Source organism: Castor canadensis, chromosome 6 (assembly GCF_047511655.1).
Source record: "Castor canadensis chromosome 6, mCasCan1.hap1v2, whole genome shotgun sequence".
NCBI classification, from domain to species: Eukaryota; Metazoa; Chordata; class Mammalia; order Rodentia; family Castoridae; genus Castor; species Castor canadensis.
Genome location: NC_133391.1, coordinates 921,898 through 947,013, shown reverse-complemented (window position 1 = coordinate 947,013; position 25,116 = coordinate 921,898). Strand labels below are relative to the sequence as shown.

Genomic DNA, 25,116 nt, shown 5'->3' with positions numbered 1-25,116 from the left:
CCCCGCAGAGAGGTGGCACAGGCGGGGTCCCAGGACCCCCTTCTCGCCACAGTCCACACGCACACCTGCAGCTGCTTCCAAACCTCAACACTGTCCCTCGGCCCACAGAAGGCCCTCAGCACGGTCACCTGTTCCTGCTGCCTGTGGTCAGAGCTGGCGGTGACGCCTGTCCCAAGTCTCCCTCAGGCTCTCCAGGGATGAAGAGCCCAAAGGAGAAAGAGGAGGCCGCACGGACAGGGAAGGGCTAGAGGAAGACCCCTGACTCCTCAGTACATGCAGGACCAGAGGGACGCTGTGCCACCCACGTGGTCCACGGCCACAAATCTACCCAGATGTCAGCGACTCTTAGGCTCAGGCCTGATGGTGGGCGTGGTGGGCTCGGGGCCTGTGGAGGCAGCTTCAGCAGGTGAGACTGGGAGGAGTTTCTGGCCTGGGAGAGGCCAGTGCTTGGGCAGCAGCAACAGTGTCCAAGGGACCCAGTCTGCCCCAGCCCCTGTGAGGAGGGGCAGCAGAGGGCTGCAGGTCACAGGGGTTCCTGCTGCCTGTGGAACCCCCTACGGCCCCCTCCCAGGCCTGGAGGCTGCAAAGCGTCTCGAAAACCAAGCTGCCCACCTGTCCAGCGGGCCCTGCTAGTGGTCCAGACCTTGGGGAGGTGGGAGGACATGCGTGAGGGGCCTTGCACGGTGGCAGTGCGGTGTCCAGATCCGGGGTCCTGTGACTCCCATGGGGTGGGGAAAACCCCACTTCTGGAAATCTGAGAATCATACCCCTCTCCCCGACCATGTCCTCCCCAGATGGCCCCTGCTGGCCTCACGGTACCGCTGGTCACCACAAGGGTCTCAGGCTGGTCCAGGACAGGCCCTGGCAAGTTCTCTGGGGAAGGAGGCAGGCACTGGAGCAGTGAGGCGAGGGCCAGCTGGCAGGACAGAGACCCACGGTGGGGAACAGCACCCCATGTAACCAGGACAGCCCACTCTGGGGTCTGCGGCCAATGGACACAGGCAGAGCTGAGTCAGCCCACAGGTGGACACCTCTGCACCTCACCTGGCCGCCAGACACCAGGCCAGCTGAGCCACTGGACCCCGAGTCCTGGAGTCCCTGCTGCAGCGGCTGGCTGTGCTGAGAGGAGCGGGTGACAGGAGCCCACAGAGCCTCCTCACTGAGCGGGCTGACCTGTGCAGCCAACATGGAGGCTCAGATTGCCTGAGGAAACTGAGGTACGAGTCAGCACACAGTGCCTGAGGTCCGGACTCCAAGGGTGGCCTGAGCCCAGGCCAGTGCCTGCCCTCCTGGCTGTGGAGGTGCTTCCTGTCCAGGTGAGAGCTGCATGACCGGCCACCAGGAGCCAATGCTGTCCCCTTGCTGTGGGTGGACTCCCAGACAGTGAGTTTGCCCCAGGGATGGGGGTCCCAAACATGGGGCTGGAAGGAGACCCAGAAGGAGGGAACTGGTGTCTCCAGGGTCCCCACGATAGAGGGCAACCTGGCTGACCTTGTCACCGGGCCATCCACAGCCTGCACACTTGTGCTGGGCGCATGGGACCCAGAGCCAGCCACTGCCTGTCCCTGCTCCACCCCATGCTTGTGACTAGCAGAGCACCTTGGCCTTGGCCAGCAGGGAGTCCTTGTCTGTCCCTGCCCGGCCACACCCCAGGGTGTGGGCGATAGCTGGGTCAGGGCCATCGTGTAGACTGACCTGCCCCTCCGCTGGGCACTCAGCAGGGGAGGTCCCGGAGGGAGTCAGGGTGTCAGGGATGTCACCTGGCCCCCTCCACAGGGCCCAGTGGGTCCTGTTAACCCAGCCAGTTAGCGGGCAGGGGAGGTGGCTCCCAGGGCTGGGCTGGAAGTCGCTTTGGAGTGTGGGGACAACTGGCACAGCAGAGAAGGGGACAGGGCGAAGCCCGACCCCACTCTCCACTCTGGGGGAGATGGCCGGCGGGGCACATCCCTGACCAGCCTGCAGTGGGAGCCAGGCTGGGGGGCCACACGCCAGGGTGGGGACGCAGGGCACAGGTGTAGGACAGGCTAGGCAGCAGCTTCCCCTCCCTGCAGCTCCTGCACACCTGGGCCTGCTATTTGCCAGGACCGGCTCCTGGTCATAGTAAACAGTGGTGACCAGCCCCACTGCCCAGATCTGGGCAGGCAGGTCTGTCCTGCCAGGGAGAGATCAAGCCTAGCTTGCCTGGCCACCTCTCCTGAGTGGGTGTGGGCCGTGACACCTGTACGGGTGAGGCAGGCCAGCCTGTCCTCTGTCCTCCCTGGGGACGGTCGTACCTCAACAGGGCTCTTCATGGTGCCTGAGTGGCCCAGCCTGGCTCCTTCCTGCCCTCCCGCCGCCCCCTAGCATGTGGTGCTGTACTGGTGTCTGGAATCCTGGGAAGGCCGTGTGGTGACAAATCCTCCCCAGGGACAAAGGAAGATGGTCCCAGGTCCCCAGCATTGGGGCAGCAAGCCCAGCAGTGTCCCCACAGAAGCCCCAGCCCCCTTCTCACCTCCACAGCCCTAGCTGTGAGTGGGGAAGGGGTCTCTGCCACCTGGTCAGGATGCTGTGCCTCCATTAAAGCCAGGTGAGGAGTGGGCGAGCATCTACCCAACCCCGCCTCCCTAGGGAGCCTCGGTCCTCAGCGCAGTGAGGCGGGGTCAGTCAACCGGGCAGTGGGGGCTGGAGTGGGGGTTCTGTTCCAGGGGTGCTAGGGGACCTGGAGGACACAGGCATGAGCTCCATCTTCAGACCCAAGTAAACATCAGTTGCAGGACAGTGGGGTGGCTCCCGGCAGGAGGGGCTGTTAGCATCCTCGAGGCCAGGGTTCAATTCCCAGCACCGGCAAAAAAAAAAAAACATTTTTAAGTGAACAATTGAGGGCATCCATGATGTACAACCACCACCTTCTCATCCCCCAAAAGAACTGTGCCCATGAGCTCGGACCATCTTCCCCAGCACAGGCCGCTGCAGACCCCTCCACCCTGTCCCTGCCTGCAGCCGCTGCCTGGCCATCTGGCCCGCACAGGTGAGGGCACCTGGCGGCCAGCAGGTGCCTGGGAGCCAGCTGCCTTGAGCAAACAGCCAGAAAGAGATAGAGTGTCCACAGGGGAGGGGACACCTGGGCTCCTCCTCCCTTCCCAGCCCCTCCCTGCTGCCGGGAGCCCCGATGGGCCACTGGCCAGGTGAGGCCTTGCCTGTCCTGCTGGGGCCTGGTACCGCTCTCCAGATAGCTGCTTTGCCCCACCCCCGGGTGGGCTGCCAGTGAGGGTCACATGGTCGCGTGAATGACCAGCCAGGCCTCTGCAGAGGCTGGGCCTCAGAGCTTCCTGCCCACGGAGGTAGGTGCTGCACCCTTTGACCGCCCGCTGGAGGGCGGTGAGGACGACAGACAGGGCTGCCAGGGTGCCAAGGGATGAGCCGGGGCCCTGCGGCTTGTGGAAAGGCTAAGCAAGCATTGGTGCCACCAGGCAGGCGGCAGGTGGCCAGCGACACGGCCCAAGGCAGCACTGCACGCGCTTGCACAGGTGGGGCCGGCAGGGTGGTGGGCTGCGTTTTCTATCTGCGCCTCTTTCCAGACACCAAGCAGGCAGGGCGGGGCCCCCCATTCCCACACGGTGACGGGGTACAAAACTCAAGCTCCCCAAAGGCCCAGGGCATCGGAGGTGGGGTTTGCTGTACGTGGGGGACACAGAGGGGCTCCCCAGGACACAAGCAGCTGAGACTTGAGCCCGGGAGGTTGGGGCCCCACAGCAAGGACCCCGGTACTTGGAGAAGCCAAGGGCTGCCCAGGGTCAGGACAGGGGTGGGATGGTCAGCCCCAAACTCCTACGGGGTGTGCTTCCGGACGCCCAGAGAAGCCTCGGGGGAGCCGGGGGCAGGGAGAGTGGACAGGCAGAGGCCTGCCGCCTGCACGTCTGGGTGGAGGCTCTGTGGAGGGCACAGCCTGACAGAGCCAGCTGCTGGTGTCCCCCACGCAGCCACCTCCTTCCCTCCCTCCGCCTCTCCTGGCGTCCCTGTGAGCCTGCCCCTTGGCCCTTCTCTCACACCGTGTCCCCGCACCTCCCCAGATGAGTAACGTCTCCACGCTCCTGGGGACAGCCGGGGTCCCCCTGGCATCTGAGTCCTGGCCACAGCCCAGCACCCCGCCCGCCATGCCCGTGATTCCGGCCGGGCCACAGATGGACCGAGTGGAGAATGGCTCTCAGGGAGCCACCCGGCTCTTCCTCACCAGCGCCCTGGCCCGGGGCATCTCAGGCCTCTTCGTGTGGACGGCCCTGGCACTGACCTGTCACCAGGTAAGCCTCCCACCTTAGCCTCTGGGGACCCGAAACAGCTCAGCTTGCCACACTGGCTGCTTCTGGGATGGTGAGGCCTCAAGTGACCCTCAGTACTGGACAGCAAGGTCCATCTGGACCAGAGGAATGGCGATCAGGGTCTTGGGGGTGGTGTGAGCCTGGGGACCGATGAGGCCTGTCTCCAGGACATGCCTGTGGGAGCCAGCCTGAAGGAAGGAGTCCTCCTCCGGGCTGGCTGGGGACCACCGGGATTTCCTCAGCTCCTCATGCTGCTTGCTGAGATCAGCCATGGGCCCCATTTCACGGATAAGACCCCTGAGGCTCAGAGAGACCAGGGTCCCTCTTTCCCATGGACATGCGGTAGCCGGGAGGAGAAAGGGTCTTCTCCCTCCAGAGCCAGGCGTCTGGGACAAGACCGGTGAGGCTTGGACTTTGCTCTAGGAAGCTTCAGGCAGTAAACAGACATCAGGGAGGTGGGGAAGGGAGGAGAGGGCGTTGGGGGGCTGGGGGAGCGGGCACAGGACTGGGGAGCAGAGGACTGGGGCCAGGAGCTAGTGGACACGGGACCAGGATGGGGGCGGCAGGAGCTGGTGGGGCAGGGGACTCGGCGGCAGGGAACTGGGCAGGAGACTGGAGGACAGGGAAGTAGGAGGACAAGGGCTGGGGTCAGGGAGCCGGGGGCGACGGGATGCTGGGGATAGGAGTCGGGAGGATGGGGGCCAGGGAGCAGCAGGGTCGGAGCCTGGCTGGACGGGGCAGTGCTCTTGGTGGGCTGGTCCTCATATGGCGGCGGTGAGAAAAGCCATGCTCTGAACCCTGAGCCCTAAGCACACAAGCCGCTGGGCTGAGCAGTCACCAGGTGGGGGACAGGACAGTTCCCTAGGGAGAGAGCTGGTGGACCCTGTAACCAGGAAGAGTCAGGGTATGGCAAGCAGGGGCACCCGAGCTCGGCAGTTGTACATGGGGGACCACAGAGTTGGGGGCACTAGTGTCCTCAGTACGCGGACAGGCTGACTCCCGTGCCTGGCAGGCGTCCTTGGGTAGGCCAGGTGCAGGTGGGAGTCTTGTGCCAGCCACGGCTGCCTGGCCGGAGGTCAAGGGCGGGGGGCGGGGTGTCTAGCTGGTGGGGGAGGGGCGCTGGGGAGCTGAGACCTAGGTGCCCCCGGGACGGCTCCTGGGCTGGGTGTGGCTGGGCAGGACACTGGCATACGGGCCACTGAGGCAGGCCGTGAGAACAGATACCCCTCTTCCACAGCCACGAGCTGGGCGGTGCGTGTCCAGATGTGGCCTGGGGCGGGGAGGGGGGCGGACACAGGCTGGAGGGAGGCTGGCTGAGGGCAGGCCAGGCAGGGTCCAGGATGCAGAGGCAGCATGAGGCTGGCTTCTACTTAAGGCCACTAGGGAGGACAGCAGTTAAGCCGGGACCCTGGGGATCAGCTGTGTGTGTGGCTGTGGCTGGCCCTGAAGATCCCTGGGTCTCCCACCCCCAAGCCACGACCCAGCCCATCACCTGTGAGGACCCCTTAGAGCCCAGCTGGACAGAGAGGGGTGAGACCCCTCACTGTACATACAGGGAAACAGGGCAAGATGGAAGTGGCTTGCCAAGGTCACCAGCCAGGCTGTGCCAGCCCCAAGAGGTCCCTTGACGGCTGGTCATGCCATGTCCTCTCGTCAGGAGAGGCCGTGCCGATAAGAGCCAGGCCTGATGCCAGCAGCCGTCACACACACCCCCCCCCCAGCCTGGCCACGCTGTCCCTACTCACCCAGCATGGCCTCCCCCACCTCCCCCAGGGAGCCAGCCCTACAGCATGCTGGACTGAAGACCATGCATCCTTTACGGCCCCCTTCCTTGGCAAGTCCCCATCCCTATTCTGTCACATCCTAGTAGAAAATACGGGAAACGCACAAAGGTTTATATGAACCGTGTTTCCCACCACCCAGAGCTAAGCTGTTGAGCGTGTTTTTACAAGGCATTGCCACGTTCGGTTTGTTATCCTGGTTCTTGGTGTCACATCCTACGAGCACTGCCAGTTCTGAGCGTAGTTTTACTGACTGTATAATATTCCTCCCCGTGCTAACCCTCCACCATGGAGGGTCTGACACTTAGCCGGGCCCAGGAAACTTGTTGAGCGAATGAATAAATGAGCAGCGCCTGCATGTTGGCCAGAGCCCTGTCCCATGCCCAAGGGGACATTGTAAATTACAGTGCTGCAAGAGTGACATCACAGCCCTCAGGGGGCAGAGATCAGGAGGATTGTGGTTCGAAGCCAGCCTCAGGCCAATAATTCCTGAGCTCCCAATAGGCCCTGAGTTTAAACTCCAGCACCACGCGCACACAAAGAATCCACGTTTAAGACGCTGGGGAAGTAACTTGGGACAGCGATCGCCTGGCATGGCCTGGGCCCTGGGTCCACTGCCCAGCCCTGAAAATAAATCAGCGAATAACAAACTTTAAATCTGTGATTCAGTCAGACACGAGCGCATGAGCCGTGCCTCGCGCAGAGTGCATGGGACTGCAGTAGGGAAGTGCTCCCGAGAAGGCCAGGAGGACGGGGCGCGGGGGTGACCCGACCCCTGACCCCGACCCCTGACCCCCAGATCTACCTGCACCTGCGCTCCTACACCGTGCCGCTGGAGCAGCGCTACATCCTCCGCCTGCTGCTCATCGTGCCCATCTACGCCCTGGACTCCTGGCTCAGCCTCCTCCTCCTGGGAGGCCACCAGTACTACGTCTACTTCGACTCGCTGCGCGACTGCTACGAAGGTGACCGCAGGGCCCTCGGGGGGACCCGCAGCCCGATGGGGCCCGGTTACTCACGCAGCCTCCCCTGTCCCCCGCAGCCTTTGTCATCTACAGCTTTCTGAGCCTCTGCTTCCAGTACCTGGGGGGCGAGAGTGCCATCATGGCTGAGATCCGGGGCAAGCCCATCAAGTAAGCCCCCCACACCTGAGGACAGGCCAGGCTGCGCTGGGGACCGACTGGGTCCCCCCCAGCCGCCTCAGCCACTTCCTCCCCCAGGTCCAGCTGCTTCTACGGAACCTGCTGCCTCCAGGGCATGTCCTACTCCATCGGCTTCCTGCGCTTCTGCAAGCAGGTGAGGGGCCTCGGCCGCCGCCCCGCCCGCTCCGCAGGCCCCGCCCCGCCCACTCCGTCAAGACCCCGCCCTTTTCGCCCAGGCCCCGCCCACTCCGTCCAGACCCCACCCATTCCACCCAGGCCCCGCCCACCTCCCCGCCCACTCCGTTCACGGTCCCGCCCTCCGCCCCCATCCACTCCGTCCAGGCCCCGCCCTCCGCCCCCGCCCACTCCGTCCAGACCCCGCCCTTTCCACCCAGGCCCCGCCCACCCCCGCAGGCCCCGCCCACTCCGTTCACGGTCCCGCCCACCGCCCCACCCATTCACTCTACCGCCCCGCCCGCCCCCACACACCCCGTCCAGGCCCCAGCCCACCACCCCGCCCACTCCATCTGCTGCCCCGCCCATCGTCTGTCCCGCCCACTCTGCAGCCGTGCCCACTGTCCGCCCCACCCACCCCGTCACACTCATCGCCACGCCCACTGTGCCCGCCCCGCCCCCTCCAACCCCGCCCACTTCTCCCTGCCCCACCCGCTCCGCCCCCTGCGTCCACCGCCAGTGTCCTCCTCACGGCCCCGCCCACCCCCAGGCCACGCTGCAGTTCTGCATTGTGAAGCCGGTCATGGCCGTGACCACCATCATCTTGCAGGCGTTCGACAAGTACAACGACGGGGACTTCAAGTAAGGTGGAGGCAGGGCGGCCAGGCTTCAGGAGGGGAGGGGACAGGAGGCAGTGCTGCTGGGGCTCTGCAGGGGAGGGCTGTCCACGGTGCCCTGTCCAGTGGGTCCCGGGAGGCCCGCTCCCCTCCGTGTGGTTGGCGGCCCAGGAAGGAGGACTGCCCAGCTAGGGAAGGGACAGGCAGGCTGGCCCCACGTGTCTGGCCGCGCATGGACCCCCCCTGACCAGCAGCTCCTCTGGCGCAGCATCCACAGTGGCTACCTGTACGTGACCCTGGTGTACAACGCCTCGGTCAGCCTGGCCCTCTACGCCCTCTTCCTCTTCTACTTCGCCACCAGAGAGCTCCTGCGGCCCTTCGAGCCAGTCCTCAAGTTCCTCACCATCAAGGCGCTCATCTTCCTCTCTTTCTGGCAGGGTGTGTGGGCCATGGGATGGGGTCCAGGGAACCCGGGTTCAATCATGCCTCAGTTTCCCCAGCACAGGTCCACTCTAAGTCAGTAGGGCCCAGGCATGGGGACTCAGTAAGCTCCAGTCCTGTGGCCAGTGGAGAGAAGTCCCTCGGGGGTCCAGGTGGGGTCACACGAGGTCCCAGCAGGCCGGAGCACTTAGTCCCTCCCGTGAAGGCTGCAGGAGCTGGGGTGAACCCCAAACCTGGGCAGGCACTCAGGGACCCCGGCTTTGGAGGCCCCCATCCCCTCTGAATCTGAGCCTCAGCCACAGGACAAGTCCTCGTGGACAGGACGTCCCAGACTGGTCAGAGGAGCCACTGGGGGTTGGGGAGCCTGGTCCCCCCCCCCACACACAGACCCCTGCCAGCCCTAGGCCTCGTGGCAGGGGTCACCTGCAGCCTCCAGTCCAGGGCTGGTTCCTGAGTGGCCGTTGCCATCCCCAGGGATGTTGCTGGCCATTCTGGAGAGGTGTGGGGTCATCCCTGAGGTCCAGGCCATCGATGGCACCAGGGTGGGGGCCGGCACCCTGGCCGCCGGCTACCAGAACTTCCTCATCTGTATTGAGATGCTCTTCGCCTCTGTCGCCCTGCGCTACGCCTTCACCTGCCAGGTGTATGCAGAGAAGAAGGAGAGCGCTCCAGGTGAGCCCTGGGGTGACCATGGCTGGGTGGGGAGGACATCCCCATGGCCATCTGAGCTGCGTAGACAGGGTGGGACAGGGACCAGGACCCAGCCAGAGGCCCCTCTGCTCAGGGTGTTGGGAGGGGCAGGGCTGGCATCCCTGGTGAGTGGGTCGGTGGCCTGGTGGCCTGGGGCTGCCTGTCTCCCACCTGGTTGGTGCTGAATGGCCAAGAGAGTGAAGGGTCCACCCTGGTCAGCCCATGATGTCTCCCCAGAACCCCTCAGGGGATCTATGGGGCCCCAGAGTCAGAGCTGGGGTGCAGGAGCTGGGCTGGGGCTCAGGGCCCTGGGGGTCACCTGCTAGCCAGGGTCAGGGCCTGGATATACAGGAGCCCCTGCCTGGGCTAGCCTGAGGTGGACTGGGAGGCGGGACTAAGTGGCCATGTCTCTGGGACGGAGCGTACAATGAGTTCCATGGAGCCCCTGACTCTGGACCCTGTGCCACCCACCCCCAGGTCCCCCGGCACCCATGCAGAGCATATCCAGTGGCCTGAAGGAGACTGTCAGCCCGCAGGACATCGTGCAGGACGCCATCCACAACTTCTCCCCCGCCTACCAGCAGTACACGCAGCAGGCCACACATGAGGCCCCGGGGCCCAGGCAGGGGGACCACCCCTCGCCTGGCACCCACCCTGGCACAGCTGGCAGCGGTAGTGGGGGGAGGAGGAGCCGGAACGTGGAGAAGCGGATGTTGATCCCTTCGGAGGACCTGTAGCGGGGCTCGGTCCACGTGTCTGGCTGGGGATCCAGCTTGCCCAGGCCGCTGGGGAAGGACAGGGCCCGTCCACCAGCCAAAGGTCCAGCCTGTGTCTCAAGAGCTCCTGTGAGCTCCATGCTGTGTCCTGTCAGGGATCAGGCTGCCCGTGGGCCACCACCAGGGTACATCAGACAAGACTGGATCTCCTGGCCACTGGCTGCAGGTGGCCACGGTGGGGCAGGGCACGAGTGTGGTCTCTGGAGTCACACAGGCCCCAGAGGAGCTGAGAATTGGCTACTCCTGCACGCGGCAGGCAGGTGGCCAGATGGACAGATAGATCCTGGGCAGGGAGAACTGGGCATCCAGCGCCATGAGCTGAGGACTCACTGTGGTCACCTTGGCCCATGGGGAAGGCCACTGCTGCTTCACACACTCCAGCCATGGGAGGCCTGGTGAGGTCACCTGCACAGAACGAAGGCGAGCCTTGCTAGGCCGGCCGGCGACTTGCTGCTCCCAGGGAGAGCTTTATTTATAGATAAACACCTTGGATTTTCTAATGCCTGTCGGACTCAGGTCCTGTAGGGCTGGGACTCGAGTGACAGCCGGGGCAGGCGGGTGGCCCAGGGAGCTGCCGGAGATAACTGCCCATGGCGTTGGCCAGAGCCGTGCAGGACCTCAGAGCCTCATGTCCACCTCGCGCTGCTGCAGTCAGACGAGGCTCAGCCTAAGTGGCTGACACAGGGGACTCGGCTGTAGGAGCTTTCTGTCCCCCTCTTCCTCCCTGTGCCAGGTGGGCTGACACCCAGAGCTGAGCCTCAGAAGGCCCTGCCTCGGGGCTGGAGGGATGGTGACCTTGGGAACTGGGCCTTTGGCATGAGGGTGTCTCCCTACAGGGACGTCCCAGGAAGAAGGGTCACGGGGCAAAAGTCTGGGTCCTGTAGCACAGGCACGCCAGGGTCAGGGCGTGGGGAGCGGAGCCTGGCTGGCCAGGCAGGCGCGGCAGACAGGAAGGCCTGGCGGGCACCACCCAGGGACAGCAGGTCCCGCCCACCCCGCCAGCCTGGTCGCCTGTGCCCAGGTCACAGGGAGAAGAGGGAGACCCGCCCAGGAAGTCAGACACTCAGCTGGGCCATAGCTGAGTGACCAGCAGTGTGTCAGCCACTGTGGTGGTCACTCCCACCTTCTCTCTCCCTGAGCCCAGGGACAGGGACTCAAGGCTGGTGGCTTCTGCTGGGCCCAGCTGGGCTGCCTGATAAGATAGGCTGGGCTCCTCCCCACACCCAGCTGGAAAGAGCCCCCCTGCCCCAGTCCTTATCGCCCCCTGCACAGCAGCGGCAGGCCCACACGGTGGCCCCATGGCCCACTCTGTCAGCAGGGCAGGAGAGACCAGTGCTCCCTGAGATCTGCCAACCCAGGAGGCTCCTCTGGCCATGCCGGGCCCTGTGGATGGGCGAGGGAGGCCAGGGCCTGGTTGGCAGTGCCTTGCCTGGCCCTTCCCTGGAGGGGCCACCCTTGGTTCCCAGATGCCCAGAGCCATGTACAGAGGGCAAGTGGGCAAGGGACCCTCTCCTAAAATCCCAGACACCATGTGGGCTCCAGGGCAGAGTCACTCATGACAGCACTGGGGCCTGCATCTTAGGGAGGGGACAAAGTTGGCGTCTGCTGGGCACCCTCGTGTGCCAGGAGCCCACATACAGACTCCTGTGGCTGCTGGGGGAGGTGAGCAAGTCCAGAGAGGTCCAGAAAGTTGCCCAAGGTCACAGAGCCAGCAGGGGTGGACGCACCAAGGTCCGCTCTCCTCCTGCCACCCACTCCTCCGTGCGCACCTGCACCTGTGGACAGGCCCTGCTTCCCTGTGACAGGACACAAAGCCAAGCGGCCAGAATGTGGCACCAAGGAAGGGCTCTGGCCACGGGCAGGTGGAGCAGAGTGGCTCCCCGTGGGGAATGTGGGCACATGGAAGGGGTGTCGGGAGGCAGAGGGGCTTCAGGGTCATTGCCGCTGACGAACGAGGGGCTCCCTAACTACAGCTTCACCCCGCAGGGTCCGAGGAGGCTGCTGTGTAGACAGGGCCGGCTTTTCCTGGCCTCTGTGTTCCCATCTGTGAAATGGTCCAGGTCGGTGGGATCTCTGTACACAGCCCCCACCCTGAAGGCCTGCAGCCAAGATCCTGGGCCAGGACTATGGGTGTCCAAGCTTGGCACCACGGCTGCCCACCACCCTGGGGCACCTGACCTCCCAAGCCAGGGTCAGCTGCAGGGAGGACTGACTTAGCTGGGGACTCTTATTGTTGCCATTTCTGGTGTCCCAAGCTCGCTGTGGCCCCGGCAGACTTGACTCCACTGTGCCAGGGACTGTCCTGTCCATCTTCCCCAGAGAGAACAGGCTGGAAGGAGGGACAGGGGGAGGGCCAGCAGGTTTGCAACCCCAAGAGGCCACTCTGTGAGCTCGGCCCTCCCAAGGCCACGGACAAAAGCTGCCCCGTCTGCCCCTGAGGACGGCAGGTATGGCCTGTTCACCACAGAACACCAGGCCCAAAAGATGGCATCCAGTCAGGTGCCCGGCAGGCCCCGGATGTAGTCAGGCCCTCAGCTTCAGGCCACTGCTCCACATAGACCCTGTCCCTCAGTGTCCAGAGCTGGGTGAGGGGCCTGGTGGGGAGGAGACGGCTCAGGTCACTAAAGCTCCCAGGTGTAGAGCAGAGGCCGCACCGACTGTCCGAGGCCTGTGGTCAGGGTGGGCTGCAGGTTCAGGAGTCCACCCGAGCCAGGTGTGCAGGCAGATGGTGCCACCCTGTGCTGTCCCCAAGCCCCAGGGGGCCAGGATTATGGCTGACCTGGGTGGTGGGGACACTGGGAGTGGGAAGCAAGGCTGTGGGAGGGGGGCCGGGGCCTGCCCGGTGCTCAGGACGCAGGATTCCAGCCCCGCACAGAAGCGAGTGGACAGCAAACTGTTTATTGCGAAGGTAGAAAAGCAGTCACAGAGGCGACCTGTACAGCAATAAATTAGGTGGTGGCGTGGGGCGGGGCGGGGCAGAGACGAGGGCCCACGGCGTCTGACCTCTTCTCAATAACTTATGTCACGGGAGAAAGCAGCACGAAAATAAATGTTGAAATGCAACTGGCGAGCCGGAGGCCGGGGAGCCGGCCGTGCGGAGCGAGTGGCCCTGTCACCGGGGGAGGGAAAGCTCGCCTTCTTTTAAGTGGAGGTGCAAGACAGAAGACAAACCCATGTGACAAAGAGGCCCTCGTCCTTTCTCTTAAATTAAAAAATCCATATATTAAATTGTGATAGTGAGTTTCAGTGATCTGAAAGGAAAAGCAGACAGTGCCATGTCCTTCCCTGACCCTGCTCCGTCCACCCCAGCAAAGCACCAGAGGCCCAGAGCGGGCAGCAACCCGCAGACAATGACCACCTGCCTGCCACGTCCCACAAAATGGGGACACTTGAGACCCCAAGACTGGACAGAACCGGCCACCACTGCAGCCCGCCGCACCCCGGTGGGGCCACCTGCCTCTTTCAGGCCCAGGTGCCCAGCACCACCCTTGGGAGGACCGAGGGGAGGCAGTGGGCACCCTGGGCCTGTGCCCGCAGGGAGCGGCCAGCTTGCAGAAGCCAGGGGGAGGCCGCCTGCCTGTCCCCCGTCCCACCAGCCCCTCTCCACGCAGAGAGCTACAGTATCAAACCGGACGAGAAAAATTGTTAAGAAAAACCTGTATGATAAACTGTGATATAATTTTATATATACTCTCTCTTTAAATATTCCCATGGTCCTTACTGACATCCAATATGGATTACCTACCATGGCTATGTATCTGCTACTGATGGTTCAGGAAGAGCCCGTGAGGATCTGGTGTGCCCGCACCGGCCGGACTGCAGCTTGGCCTGGCTCCCCACGCACCCCAGGGACAGGGGACAGGGACGACCAGTGTACAGCAACCCTTCTGTCTGCTTCTAATAGCAGACACAGAAGCAAGTCACAGCCCTTTGAGCTGCCTGTCCCCTGTCCTCCTCCCAATGTGACCGATGCCCTGCCTGGGGAAGCCCAGGAGCTAGGGACCCAAGCCCTGTGCTGGCTCTCACCCGGGTGACAATGCCTGTCGGTGTGTGGTAGCTTCCAGCTGGTGGCAGGACATGGGGCTCACATTCCACCAGCTCGCCCCAGTCGGGGGACCCGGGGCCAACATCCGCTCGGCAGTCACAGCAGAGCCTGCGGCGGTGCTCTGGTGAGGAAGCCCGGGAAGGGTCCTAGGGGCAACGAGGGCTCCAAGCGCCATGAAGCTGACACAGGCAGAGGCTCCAGGTGACAAGTGAGCACCAAAGCCACGGTGACCTGCAGTCGGGAGGTCCCGGCTGACCTGTGATGAGGGCCAATGCCTGAAGCTCTCCTGGTCTGTGCCGTGACTGCATGCGGCATTGCTCAGGCCTCCTTCGTGTCCTGGGGCCCGGGACCCCCCAGGGCTCCCACCTCGTCCTCACCCACCTCATCGCTGCATGTCCCCAAAGCAGGCACCACCGCGGCCCCCGACCCACTCCACACATCCTCAACTGCTACCTCCAATGTCCCTACAACCTCCTCTCCTCCTCTGGCCCCCAAAAGACCTCCACCTTCTCGCACACACTCCCACAGCTGGTGTGTCTCCACTGACCCAGAACGGCTGAGGATCGGCGTGAGAGCCAGCTGGCTAGGTGACCAGGTGGCTCCTACAGCTCACTGGGTGGCTCCCTAGGTCACAGGCCCAGGGTGAACTTCTCAACATACACGGAACTCTCTCTGCACACGTACTGGACTGGCTCTCCAGAAATCGCCACCCGGCAGGCTGCCCCACCAGGGCCTGGTGCTGGCCTGTGGGCGCAGGCTTGTGCACACAGTGGGACACACACACCAGCCCCCCGCAGGTGGCCCAGCCTGTAAACTGCTTCCAGAGCACAGACCTGGCGCTAAGGGCCAAAGACCACAGTGACTTGGACGGGCGCGGGTGGAAGCCCAGAGCTGTGACAGGCCTCCCTGCCCCCCGAAGGCAGCCAGAGCTTGGCCAGGGCGGCAGCCTGCTCAGGGCAGGATGGGGTGGCAGGCTGCTCCCGGGAGGGGAAGATGAGTCCCCACTCTGGGGACGTTCCTCCCAGCAGGCAGGCCTCACTCACCGGGGAGGGCAGAGCCCCGGATCCCAGCACCTCCTGGAAACAGGCATGGGTGGGGAGGGAGGGAAGGGCCGGGGTGTGCGTGTGTGCACGCGTGTGTGCACGTGGGGGGTGTGCGGCTCACAAGAGCCTACTCGTCATCCAGCACCTGTCGCCTGTCCTGGCCGCCCCCGCCGTGGCCCCCAGGGTCCGCAGTGGATGGATGTGGAGTCTGTGCCAGGGACACCAGGACAGGCACCCCGCCCGGCCCGGCCCGGCAGGCACTAGGACGCAGCCGAGAAGGGCACAGAGGGGGAGGAGATCTCGGCAGACTTGACGATGGTGATGACGCTGGTGGTGGCCACCTTGGTGGGCGAGACGGGCCCGCGGGCCACGGTGCGCGCGAAGGTCTGCAGAGCCTCGTACTTGGTGCGCAGGGCGTCCAGCTCCAGCCGCATGCTGGCGTTCTCCGAGGCCAGCTTCTCCACCTCCTGCTGCAGCTCCACGCGCTGCCGCTCCAGCTCCTCCTTCTGGGTCACCCGCTTGATGCGGCAGCTGGCTGCGTAGCCGCGGTTCTTGAGTGTGCGCCGCCGCTGTTTCAGCCGGGTCACCTCCTCCTTGGTGAGCCCCCGCAGGTGCTGGTTCAGCTCCCGCACCGACATGGACACCAGCTCATCGTCGCTGAGCGCCGGGGCGTTCTCGCCCGCCTCCTTCTTGACCTGTGGGCCATGGCATGGTCAGCAACTCAAGGACTTAAGCGTCCACTCTGGAGCCAGCCCTGAAGCTGCCAAGGACTGGCTCCAGGCAGCAGAAGTCCGAGCAGTGGCCCTGGTCTTCTGCACTGGGCCCGGGGTGTGGGTGGCACCATGGGGGTCCTGGCATGGTCCACTGATGGGGCGCAAGGGGGCTGCCAGGAGGCCATCAGGCCGCCCACTGCTGGCTGTGACCTTTTCTTTTTCCCGCGGTACTGGGGACTGAACCCCAGGCCTCACACATGCTAGACCAGCACTCTAGCACGGAGCCATGTCCCCAGCCTGTTCTGTTTTTCAGACAAGATTCATGCGAACTTTGCCCTGGCTGACCTCAAACTCGCCGTCCTCCCTGCTTCTGCCTCCTGAGTAGCTGGGATTTCAGGCGTGAGCCACCAATGCCCCTCATGCTGTGACACTTTTGCACAGGGAACACCCGATGGCTGCTCCCTTGGGAAGGCAGTGATGTCACCACCACCCATCACTATCGAGGACACAGGGCCCAGGACACAGGGTGTCCTGCCCATAAGCTACCTTGGGCAACAGGGACCCTAGAGAAGGCTTGGAGCCACACGGCCTACACGGCTGGCAGGATAGCTGGCCCAGGGGCTGTGGAAGGTGAGAGGGTCCAGGAGGCAGCAGGAGCCAGGCAGACCAAGCCAGGTCCCTTGAGCCAGAGCACCCCACTCCTCAGAGGCCACTCTGCCCTCTCCTGGCACTGGGGCAGAGCCCGTGGGCGCAGCCACCCCACGGCCTGCGATCCACTGCATCAAGACCAGGGTCTCCTGGGCCACTGTCCCGGGTTTGTTACCTGCCTCGCGTGGGGAACTTCCTCCCAGCAGACAGTCCCCCACCTACTCCTGGGGACAAGGCCTTCCTCACTCTCTAGGGACAGCACAGGGAAGGAAGGGGCTTCTGTGGCAGGAGGAACCTTTCCCCAGTCCAAGTTGGGACAAGGACGAACCACCCAAGTCCCCACTAAGCCTTACCTTCAATGCCTTGTTTGGCTTGGGATTAGTCGTCATAACCTGGATACAGTCACCAGGACAGAACCAGTCAGAAATCACAGCTGGAGAGACAGGGGAGGGAAGCAGAGGTTAGGCCCTGGTGGGCTCGGGACAGTGTTCTGCCTCACTGCGGGGTGCTCCAAGGAGGTGCACCTCTGTATTCATGCAGCCCAGTCACAGTGCCCCAAAAATGGAGCATGGCTGTCCTCAGGGGTCCCCAGGCAGGCATCATGGCTGGTCTGTATGCCCAGAGGTCTCAGGAGAGCCCCAACCATGCCTCCGGCTCCAGGACCAGCTCTCAGTCCTGGATGCCCTTATCCCAGGAAGCCACCCACTGCCCCTCGTCCCCCAGCAGGTGCCGGAGCCACCAGCGCTGTGGGTGACCACCAGCTATTAACAGCTGTTGCCTCCTATTCTTGCCCCTTCCTCAAGTCATACAAGCCACACGCACCTGTGAGGCGCTAGGTACCGCAAGTGACCAGTGAAGTCACCTCCCAAGGAAGAGGAGCTGTACCCAGCCCTGAAGGAGTGGAGCTGGCCACCGGACAGTGTCCGGCCCTGGCGAAGCTCCTGCTGCTCCAGACCCAGCCTGGCTCCCCAGGGAGAGGGAGGGCCTTTTGGGGGAGCCCTGTCCTGTCCTTGCCAAGACTCACCCCAAAGATGGACTGGGCAGAGCTCCTGCCACCCCTCCACAGCCCCGCCCTCCCGCAGTTCAAGGGACACCAACCTCAGCAAAGGGCACTGCAGCTGTGACATCACCACTTCCTTCCAGGCTACCCTGAACCTCACCATGACCCTCTGCGGTCCCAGGGCGGGGCGGGGGCTCCCGGTGGGCAGCAGGTTCAGAGGCAGCGGCCCCGAGACCCAGGGTGGGGGATCTGGGACGCCTCCGGAGGCCGCCCGGCTGACCTAATCGACCGTCTGGCGGGAGCTGTCCCCGCCGTCCGCCGCCCTTCTTGTTTGGAGCCTGCGTTGTGTCACACATTCTAATCATTCATGAAAAACCCAGCCAAAGCACCCTAAGCATGATTCCCCTCTGATAGTTGCCATGGCGACCTTGGGATGTAGCCAACCCTGGTGGTCGCCATGGAAACGGAGAAGCCCAAAAGCAATCATGACTTCAGGCCTGTAGGGAAGACTCACGAGGTCGGGAGACGGTAAACAAACTCGCTCACTCTGGACCTCGGAAGGGGCAGGGGAAGGAAGTTCACCCATGTTGGGGACAGGTGCACCCTCAGCCCCCCATTCCAAACCCACACTCGGCCAGCAGCGCAGGAATGTCAGAGAAAACACCAAGGAGAGCGTGGGAACAGACGCGGGTGTGGACAGCCTCCCCTGCCCCTGCGATGGGGACCTGGTGGCTGAGGCCCTGCCCCCTGCCTCGGTCCATCACCTTCCACTTCCAGGAGGCTGGCATCTCGAGAGAGACATCCAGCACCCTGGTGACCAGCGCTGCCGGTGGACAGCTGTAGGGCCGGCCAGGGACGCCTCAGGCAGACACCAAGCGAGCATCTGACGCGGTGTACCCCTGGCCTGGGCTGACACCAGGCAAGCAGAGCACAGGTGGGGTGAAAGGGGGTGAGAGCCGCTTCACGGCAGGACTTGACCCTGTCTCGCGGCAGGCCCCAGCCATGGCAGTGGAGTGAGGGACCCGCAGGAGCCAGGCGCCGGGGAGCCATGAGGAACTTTTCCGTGGGAGGGAGGAGGGCTGGGCACCGCAGTAGCATAGCTACGTTATGAGTCACCAGCTGTTTACAGAGCCGCTCACATTCCCACACAAGGACGCTCCTCCTACCCTGCTCCCAGCCCCAGGCCACCGCCTGCCCCGCAGCGGAAAGGGAGGTGCCAGGCACGAGGCCTCGGGCCAGACCCAAGGTGCCAATGTGCTGAGCTCCTGGGGCACACGGGGATCTTTCCACTCGTATGACCACAGTGCTGGGACGCAGAGGTGGCCAGGATGTGCATGGGGCAGGGGATCCCCCACGTGACCCCATGAGAACGTCAGGTCACCACAAGGCAGCATGCGGTCACCCCCAGCACATGATAGCTGTGGGACTGTGTGTGTGTGGACAGATAGGCCTCTTCCACTACAATGCTTGGGCAGGAGGAAAGGAAGCCTCTGCTCTCTGGGTCATTTCCTCAGAAAAATGAGAGGTCAGAAGGAAAGAAAGGGCCCTAGGGACCCGTCGGTCCCATGAGTCCCAGGCCTGAACCTGGTGAAAAACCAACTTGGGGTCCCTTCTGCAGTCCTGGCCAGCAATGCACCCACACACCCCTGTCTAGGCAGAAACCCTAGGACCAGCTCGGCCAGAAAGGCCTGGACCCTGTCAGGACAACCTGGCCACCTTCTTGCTCAGCTGGTGTCTTTGCGCCCTGGTCAGGTGAAAGGTGAGGCCCAAATGGGCTGCAGGTCAGGGTCCTGCCCTTCTGTGCGCACCACGTGCAGGGTGGCTCAGGTCGTGGGTAGGACAGTGCCTGAAAGCACCTCTGCCTAAAATGCACAAGTCCATGTGGTACTGACCCAAAGTCGCCTTAAACAGCGAAGGCGTTTGGAAAGGGGTCCAGGAGAGTTCTCGTGTCTATTTGCAATGCCTGTGACCCAAGCCTCTGTCATTGGCACCCCCAGCCCCAGAGAGAGTTCTGCAGGCTGAGTAGTTTGTAAAACACCCTCAAGGGCCTATAAGCCGTGAACCCTCAGGCAGCCTCCAGGCCGCAGGGCACACCTGGAAGGTCACCTCCTGAGCTGGGTTGGAGACCCAGTGGCAGGAGCCCACACCACACTGCACAGTGCCACAGGAAACCCCGAGAAGCTGGTTTCCCTCCCACCAAGTCCCCATGCGAGCGTCCAGCGCCAGCAGCTGGCCAGCAGCGTAGAGAAGCCTTCTCAGCGACTTCCGGTGAGGATGCTCCAGCCGTCTAACACCTGCCAACCAGCAGCACCTAGACCCGACACCCTGAGCCTGCTGGGATGTGAGAACAGACAGAGACTTAGTGGTGAGGGGCCAAGGCTGGGGTCCTGGACCAGCAGGTCTGAGTTTCTGCCATGTGGCCCACTCACCCAACCCTGGAGAGGCGCTGGTCACTAGGGCCAGCACCTTCCACGGTAAGCACCTTTGAGGTGACTACGTAACTGAAGAGGCTGGGCTTGTCACCCAAAGCAGATAGGCCACTACCAGGTGTACTGCACGGGAAGGCACCAGCAGGGTCCAGCCGTCTCCTCTGCAGGAAAGAGGCAACCACGAAGCTCAGGTGGTGTCCACACCTCAGAATCAGGGAGCCTGGGCAGGAGGGTGGCAGGTACCCCAGAAATGGCTGGCAAGTGAGCCAGAGGCTAGCCCCCAGCAGACCTCCATGGCTGCGCCCCAGGCACCTGTAGCTTCCGAGCCCCCGGCAGCACTGCACCCTCCAAGCGCTGCCCCAGAAGGGGGAGGTTTTCTGCAGAAAGCCGAGTGGCTGACCGTGCTAGGGAGGCTGCATAAGTCCCATGGTCCCAGCGCTCCCTGGGGTGGCATCTAGGCTGGACTGTCCACTTCGTTCTCTGTCCAGTGAGGGCGGGGGCAGGGCCCTGATCTTCAGGGGCAACAGTGGCTGCAGTGCTATATCCCTGCCCCCTGAGGGCCTCAGCTGGTCTACCGGGAGGGGGTGCCCTTCCCACTCCTGTTCTCCATGGTCTCCAAACATGGGAAAGGGAGGAGGACCAGGAGGAAGACGAGGGAGGCTCAAACGCCAGGCGGCACTCGGCAGCACCACACCCTGAGGTGAGAATCCACAGAGCCCGAGCCCACCAACAACATGGCTATCTCTGCCTGGCACCCAAAGCGGAGCACCCTTCCTGGGGCCACAGGGATAGGTGGGGCTGTACAGGGGCAGCACTCAGTGGGCACTGGTCAAACCAACAGGTGTCAACTAATGGCCGCTGGTCTCACAGACGGACAACTGGTGGCTCCTCCCACTGAGGACCAGGAAGGCCCCCCCACTGCCCTCCCACCCCGTCGTGGCCCCTCAGCATCCAGCATGTGTCCTGCAGCATGTGGCTGGACACCCCTAGCCCGGCCCCCACCAGCCTGCAGCCTGGCCCTGGCTGGCCGCCCTCCGCAAGCCACAACTGTCTGCCCAGCCTGGAGGACGTCTGGTCACCTTGCGTTTGCAGTCCAAGGAAGCTGTGTCATCCCGGCTACATCCAGAGGTGACTCAGACACCAGGCTATACAGCATACCTGCTCAGCAGCCCTGCCCCCACCCCCCTTGCCAGCTCCCCTTTAGGATTCTATTCTGTTCCCAGCAGCTCTGGGGACAGCTAGCTGGCAACCTCCGGATCCAGCTGAGGACATCCCCTGGGAACACGTGAGGGGCCACACCCACGTGTCCACCACCCCCTTCAGTGTCTCTAGCTCTGGTGGTAACAGGGCCCGCCCCTCACGTCATTCAGGCAGAACAGCCCCCAGTCCTCACGCCCTCTTCATCTGCCTAAGCTTGATGACCTTTGCCCCCACATTCTCCTGCTGGTCCCCACAGCATGGCACCTGCTCAGGCCTGGTTTCTACATGTACCACAGCATTGGCTCAACAGGACCCCAACTCTGATTTTAGTTCTCAATGGCAGCCCCTACAGGCAGCCAGAGGTCTTGGAGTCCCCCACTCCCAGCCCCATCACCATCTCAGGCCTCCCCCTCTGGATCCTGATGGCCTCTGGCTGCTCCGAGCATGGGACCCCCACCCCTCTGACTCCCACTTCTTCCTGAAGGCCCTCCTGGCTGTCCTGTTTGGGGCAGGCAATCACCCAGGACCAAGACCTGGTTGTAGAACTTTCTGCTCACAGGTCGGCCTCCTAACTGTATGGTAACTCCTGGCAAGGAGAAAACATGTCCTACCTACACCAGCTTCCCGTGGGGGGAGAGGGGAATGGCACCAAGAAAGATTTGCTGTATAACAGGGAGAGGGAGCCTGGGAGAGTGTGCAACACTCTCTTCCCCAGTACGCCAGATGGCCACACCGAAAAGCAGGCAGGTGCTCGGCCAGGCACTAACCCTAACCCCAACCCTGACCTCAGGCCACAAGAGCAGGAGCCCTGGCAGCCCCAGTTCCCTGGGGGAAGGAAGTGTGACAGGCTGAAGCCATCACTCAGGTTCAGTTCTACCTGCTCTGAAAGTCTCCGATTTTCAGATAACACTTTCAGTTTCCTGAAACTGTAAGAAAGAGGAAATACACCGAGTCTGTGCCTTATAAAAAGCAAAAGTAAATACCAGAGCAACACATCTTCCATTAGTGTGTGTGGGGGGGGAAGGCGTGAGTCACTGTTTACTGCTCTCGGATCAGCCACAGAGAGAATTCTCCCAGCTGGCTGCGTTTCCATTTCCCGTGTGGACTGGACCTGAAATCCAGAAAGTCCACCCTAGAAACCTTTAGACTCAGAAGCAGCCTGGCCGGAAACAGACGCAGCTTTTTCTAGGTCTGGACAGCAAGTAGCTTCGCCCAAGACTGTAAACAAACCCTCGGGCCATCAGAGCCCACGTGAGACGCTACTTGGGTGGGCAGCAGCAGCCTAGTTGGGTGCTCAGCGGCAGCCTAGTGGGACTGGGGCACCCCGACCCTCAGGAAAAGCTGGCCTCCCTCCACTGACCCTCTGTCCAACTCCCATTTTTAGCAGCCACCTGGAGTACACAACACTGAACTTGGAACCAGTCCCCTGAGTCCAGGCTGGGTTCAAGTATGAAAGGCGAGTGTGCTCTGGGAAAAGCCTGGTTTGTTTCTTGTTTTCATAAATGTTTCATTTTGGAATAACCAGAGGTCTACTTTCAAGTTATAAAAGTGGACTCTCTCTACCAAGGTCAAAATCAGACTTTCGTAATCAGTGTTGGCACCCACAGGGCAACAAGTTAGGTGCATCCCACCCACCTGCACAGCCCACCTACACCTTTCCTGACCCCACCCACTTGCTTAAGATTAATACGTTTTTAAGAGGCATCATGGAATGTTAATAAACTGCCCGCCGTGATGCGACGTCACAAGACCTCATCGGTGCCAAGCAAGGGGTCCTAAAGCCTGCACTGACAACCACGAGGAAGGGAAGGCGCTAGCCACATCTGCTGTGCTGCGGTACAGGGTGGGGTGTGGGGTCTGGTGCTCCCTAAGGCCAGGCACCTGGCTCTTTAAGAGAAGCACGAGTGCCTGTTGGTCTAGGGGTGAAAACTGGAGGGGGCGTCCGAATTTTGCTTGGCCAAGGGCTGTGTGAAAAGCAAGTCACAATATAAAGATTGTCAGACACCAGAGAGGACAGGGCAGGTTCTGCATGGCTGGTGGGGCTGCCGGTCTCCAGGTGTGAGGGTCAGGATGCCATGGAGATGGGCTAGGCTCTCCTGGAGCTCTTCCTGGAGCAGAGACCTAAACCAGGAACCAAGGACCAGCGAATCCGGCCACCTGTGCTTTTTTCTAGACTGGCTTCTGAGTTTTTCTTCCCCTCTTTGGCTCCAAAGATCCCAGAAACCGTGCAGAGACCCACAGACAGACACACGTGTTTGCTAACCCACGGAGAAAGGGCACACAAGACTGGGAAGAAATGTTGGCCCTTGACCACACCTGCGGAAAGTGAGGGAAGCGACATGCTCGCCAAGACTGTCACCTGCCGCCCTCCCCACCCACGGCTTCCACATCACGGGCCTTCCTTCCGGCACCCCGGGCAGGTCAGCTGCTTTAGAAAGTGTCACGAGTCACCGAGGCCCCAGGAGGAGCAGGAGAACCCCTCGGGCTCCCCAGGTAAACACGGCAGGGCGGGATGCACGTGGCCGGCCGCGTTGCCGCCATCAGGTGCCCGGTCCCGGGGTCCCGGCGACACGGCCCCAGGTGGCACGTGCGCGCGCACCAGGCCACGTCCGCGCGGGGACCCGACCCGGAGGCCATCGGGGCGGGGCGCCCGGCAGGTGCACGACGGCGGGTCTCAACCGAGTCCTGCCCTGGGCCCCGCGGGTCCCCCGGCGGCCGTGACTCAGCGGCCAGGCCGCCCGCCCCGCCCCGTCCCCGCACCCAGTCCCTGTCCCATCCGCGTCCCGTCCCCCACGGCCCGACCGCCGCCCCTCACCTGGCGTCGCACGGGACTGGGGGCGCGGCAGCTCCTGGCGGGCACGCGCTCTCCTGGCGCGCTCCTCTCTGGCGCTTCCCCTCGGCCGCCGCCTCCGCCTCGCGCTCGGGCTCAGACTTCGCGAAGAACAACAAGTCCCCGCCGCCCGCCGCCCGCCGCCGGCTCCCCAACACTGACACCGCTTCCGGGATCGCGCGTCGGCGCGCGTCACCGCCCCGCCCGCCGCGCAAGCCCCGCCCCGCTCCGACGCGCGCTGTCGCCACGCCCCCCGCCTTGTCGGCCCCGCCCTCTTGTCAGCTTGCGCCGCGCCCCCGTGTTAGCCACGCCCCCCGCCTTGTCGGCCCCGCCCTCTTGTCAGCTTGCGCCGCGCCCCCGTGTTAGCCACGCCCCTCTCTTGGTTCCACGCCCCTCTACAGGCCCCGCCCCGCCGCTCTAGCCAGCCCTGCTTCACGTCCCCGTGTTAGCCACGCCCCTTTCCCGTCTCCACGCCCACTGTTAGTCCCGTCCTGCCAATCCAGCCCTCCCACGCTGCGCCACGCCCCTGTGTTTGCCACGCCCCTCCTGGCTCGGCATCGTATGTTAGCCACGCCCCCTCCTGGCTCCCCGCCATGTTGGCCACGCCCCCTCTCCCGGCCCGGTCCGGCCGCTCTGGCTTGCAGGACCTGCGCTGGACCCCGCACCTGTGCCCGGCCTATGCAGGTGTTGGGGACATCTGCGTGGCGGCCCCGTCTGGCTGGAGGCACTCCCCAGACTTGCACCCTTCCCAGACGCGGGGTGACAGGCGAGAGCGAGGGGCTCCCTGGGCGTCTGAGTTTCCGTGTCACACTTTTCACGGGCCGCAGTCTGGGATCATGTCATCGTCTTTTTCCTCCAAGACCCCCGCCACCCACTATTGTCCCACGCGGAACCGCGGCTGCTGACGGCTCCCAGGGACCTCGCAGAGGGAGTGAATGGAGTCCCAGAGAAGGCAGGTCCAAGACAGGGTGAGGCTGCCAGCCCCAGGAGCCCTGGAGCGATTGCAGGATGGGCGTCCCCCACCTGGGGGAAGTGGACGGAGCTGAGTTGTATTTCGGGGTCCCCATCTCAAAACTACGAGGTACTTAATGAAGCTTTGTTTGCTGAGAGCTGAGGGAAGAGGAGGAGGCACGCCCAGGCTGGAGTGACAGAGTGACAGAGGACCCACACAGGACCACACAGAAGGTCAGTTTTCCCTGGTCTGAGCCACCCTGGCTACTTCCTAGGGAACAGCAGGAGCGAGCGCCCAGAAACCTGAGGGTCTCTGTGTGTGGCCAGCATGTGGCTAAGTG

At 63.4% G+C, this 25,116-nt stretch overlaps 2 protein-coding genes across 8 annotated transcripts; one reads left to right on the top strand and one right to left on the bottom strand.

Moving 5' to 3' along the window:
* The first annotated feature begins 2,249 nt into the window (after positions 1 to 2,249).
* Positions 2,250 to 12,805, top strand: Tmem184a (transmembrane protein 184A). 3 transcript variants are annotated; one of them, XM_074075438.1, is made up of 9 exons: positions 2,250 to 2,566; positions 4,050 to 4,277; positions 6,876 to 7,041; positions 7,119 to 7,209; positions 7,297 to 7,372; positions 7,943 to 8,034; positions 8,278 to 8,447; positions 8,925 to 9,122; positions 9,618 to 12,805. In XM_074075438.1, the coding sequence occupies exons 2-9, from the start codon at positions 4,050 to 4,052 to the stop codon at positions 9,875 to 9,877; spliced, it is 1,281 nt and encodes a 426-aa protein (XP_073931539.1). In that variant the 5' UTR covers positions 2,250 to 2,566; the 3' UTR covers positions 9,878 to 12,805. The 3 variants fall into 3 exon arrangements, with proteins under 3 accessions (XP_073931539.1, XP_073931538.1, XP_020036947.1); XM_074075437.1 differs by lacking the exon at positions 2,250 to 2,566 and adding an exon at positions 3,138 to 3,320; XM_020181358.2 differs by lacking the exon at positions 2,250 to 2,566 and adding an exon at positions 3,146 to 3,506.
* On the bottom strand, positions 12,793 to 24,002 carry Mafk (MAF bZIP transcription factor K). Of its 5 annotated transcripts, none has more exons than XM_074075443.1 (3): positions 23,810 to 24,002; positions 16,719 to 16,798; positions 12,793 to 15,699 (listed from the first exon to the last, which is right to left on the bottom strand). In XM_074075443.1, the coding sequence occupies exons 2-3, from the start codon at positions 16,752 to 16,754 to the stop codon at positions 15,265 to 15,267; spliced, it is 471 nt and encodes a 156-aa protein (XP_073931544.1). In that variant the 5' UTR covers positions 16,755 to 16,798; positions 23,810 to 24,002; the 3' UTR covers positions 12,793 to 15,264. The 5 variants fall into 5 exon arrangements, with proteins under 5 accessions (XP_073931544.1, XP_073931546.1, XP_073931543.1 ...); XM_074075445.1 differs by lacking the exon at positions 23,810 to 24,002 and adding an exon at positions 20,874 to 21,386; XM_074075442.1 differs by lacking the exon at positions 23,810 to 24,002 and adding an exon at positions 18,130 to 20,837.
* Between the last annotated feature and the right edge of the window lie 1,114 nt (positions 24,003 to 25,116).

What these genes read in the sequence shown, in the direction of transcription:
- Tmem184a (XM_074075437.1), top strand. Translation starts at nt 3,267, where the DNA reads ATGACCAGCCAGGCCTCTGCAGAGGCTGGGCCTCAGAGCTTCCTGCCC. An exon ending in GCTGCGCGACTGCTACGAAG is followed by an intron (nt 7,042 to 7,118) that starts GTGACCGCAGGG and finishes TGTCCCCCGCAG; the next exon opens with CCTTTGTCATCTACAGCTTT. An exon ending in TACAACGACGGGGACTTCAA is followed by an intron (nt 8,035 to 8,277) that starts GTAAGGTGGAGG and finishes CCTCTGGCGCAG; the next exon opens with CATCCACAGTGGCTACCTGT.
- Mafk (XM_074075442.1), bottom strand. Translation starts at nt 18,730, where the DNA reads ATGGGGTCACGTGGGGGATCCCCTGCCCCATGCACATCCTGGCCACCT. An exon ending in CAGCCTCCTGGAAGTGGAAG is followed by an intron (nt 16,799 to 18,129) that starts GTGATGGACCGA and finishes CTGTCTCTCCAG; the next exon opens with CTGTGATTTCTGACTGGTTC. An exon ending in AGCCAAACAAGGCATTGAAG is followed by an intron (nt 15,700 to 16,718) that starts GTAAGGCTTAGT and finishes CATGGCCCACAG; the next exon opens with GTCAAGAAGGAGGCGGGCGA.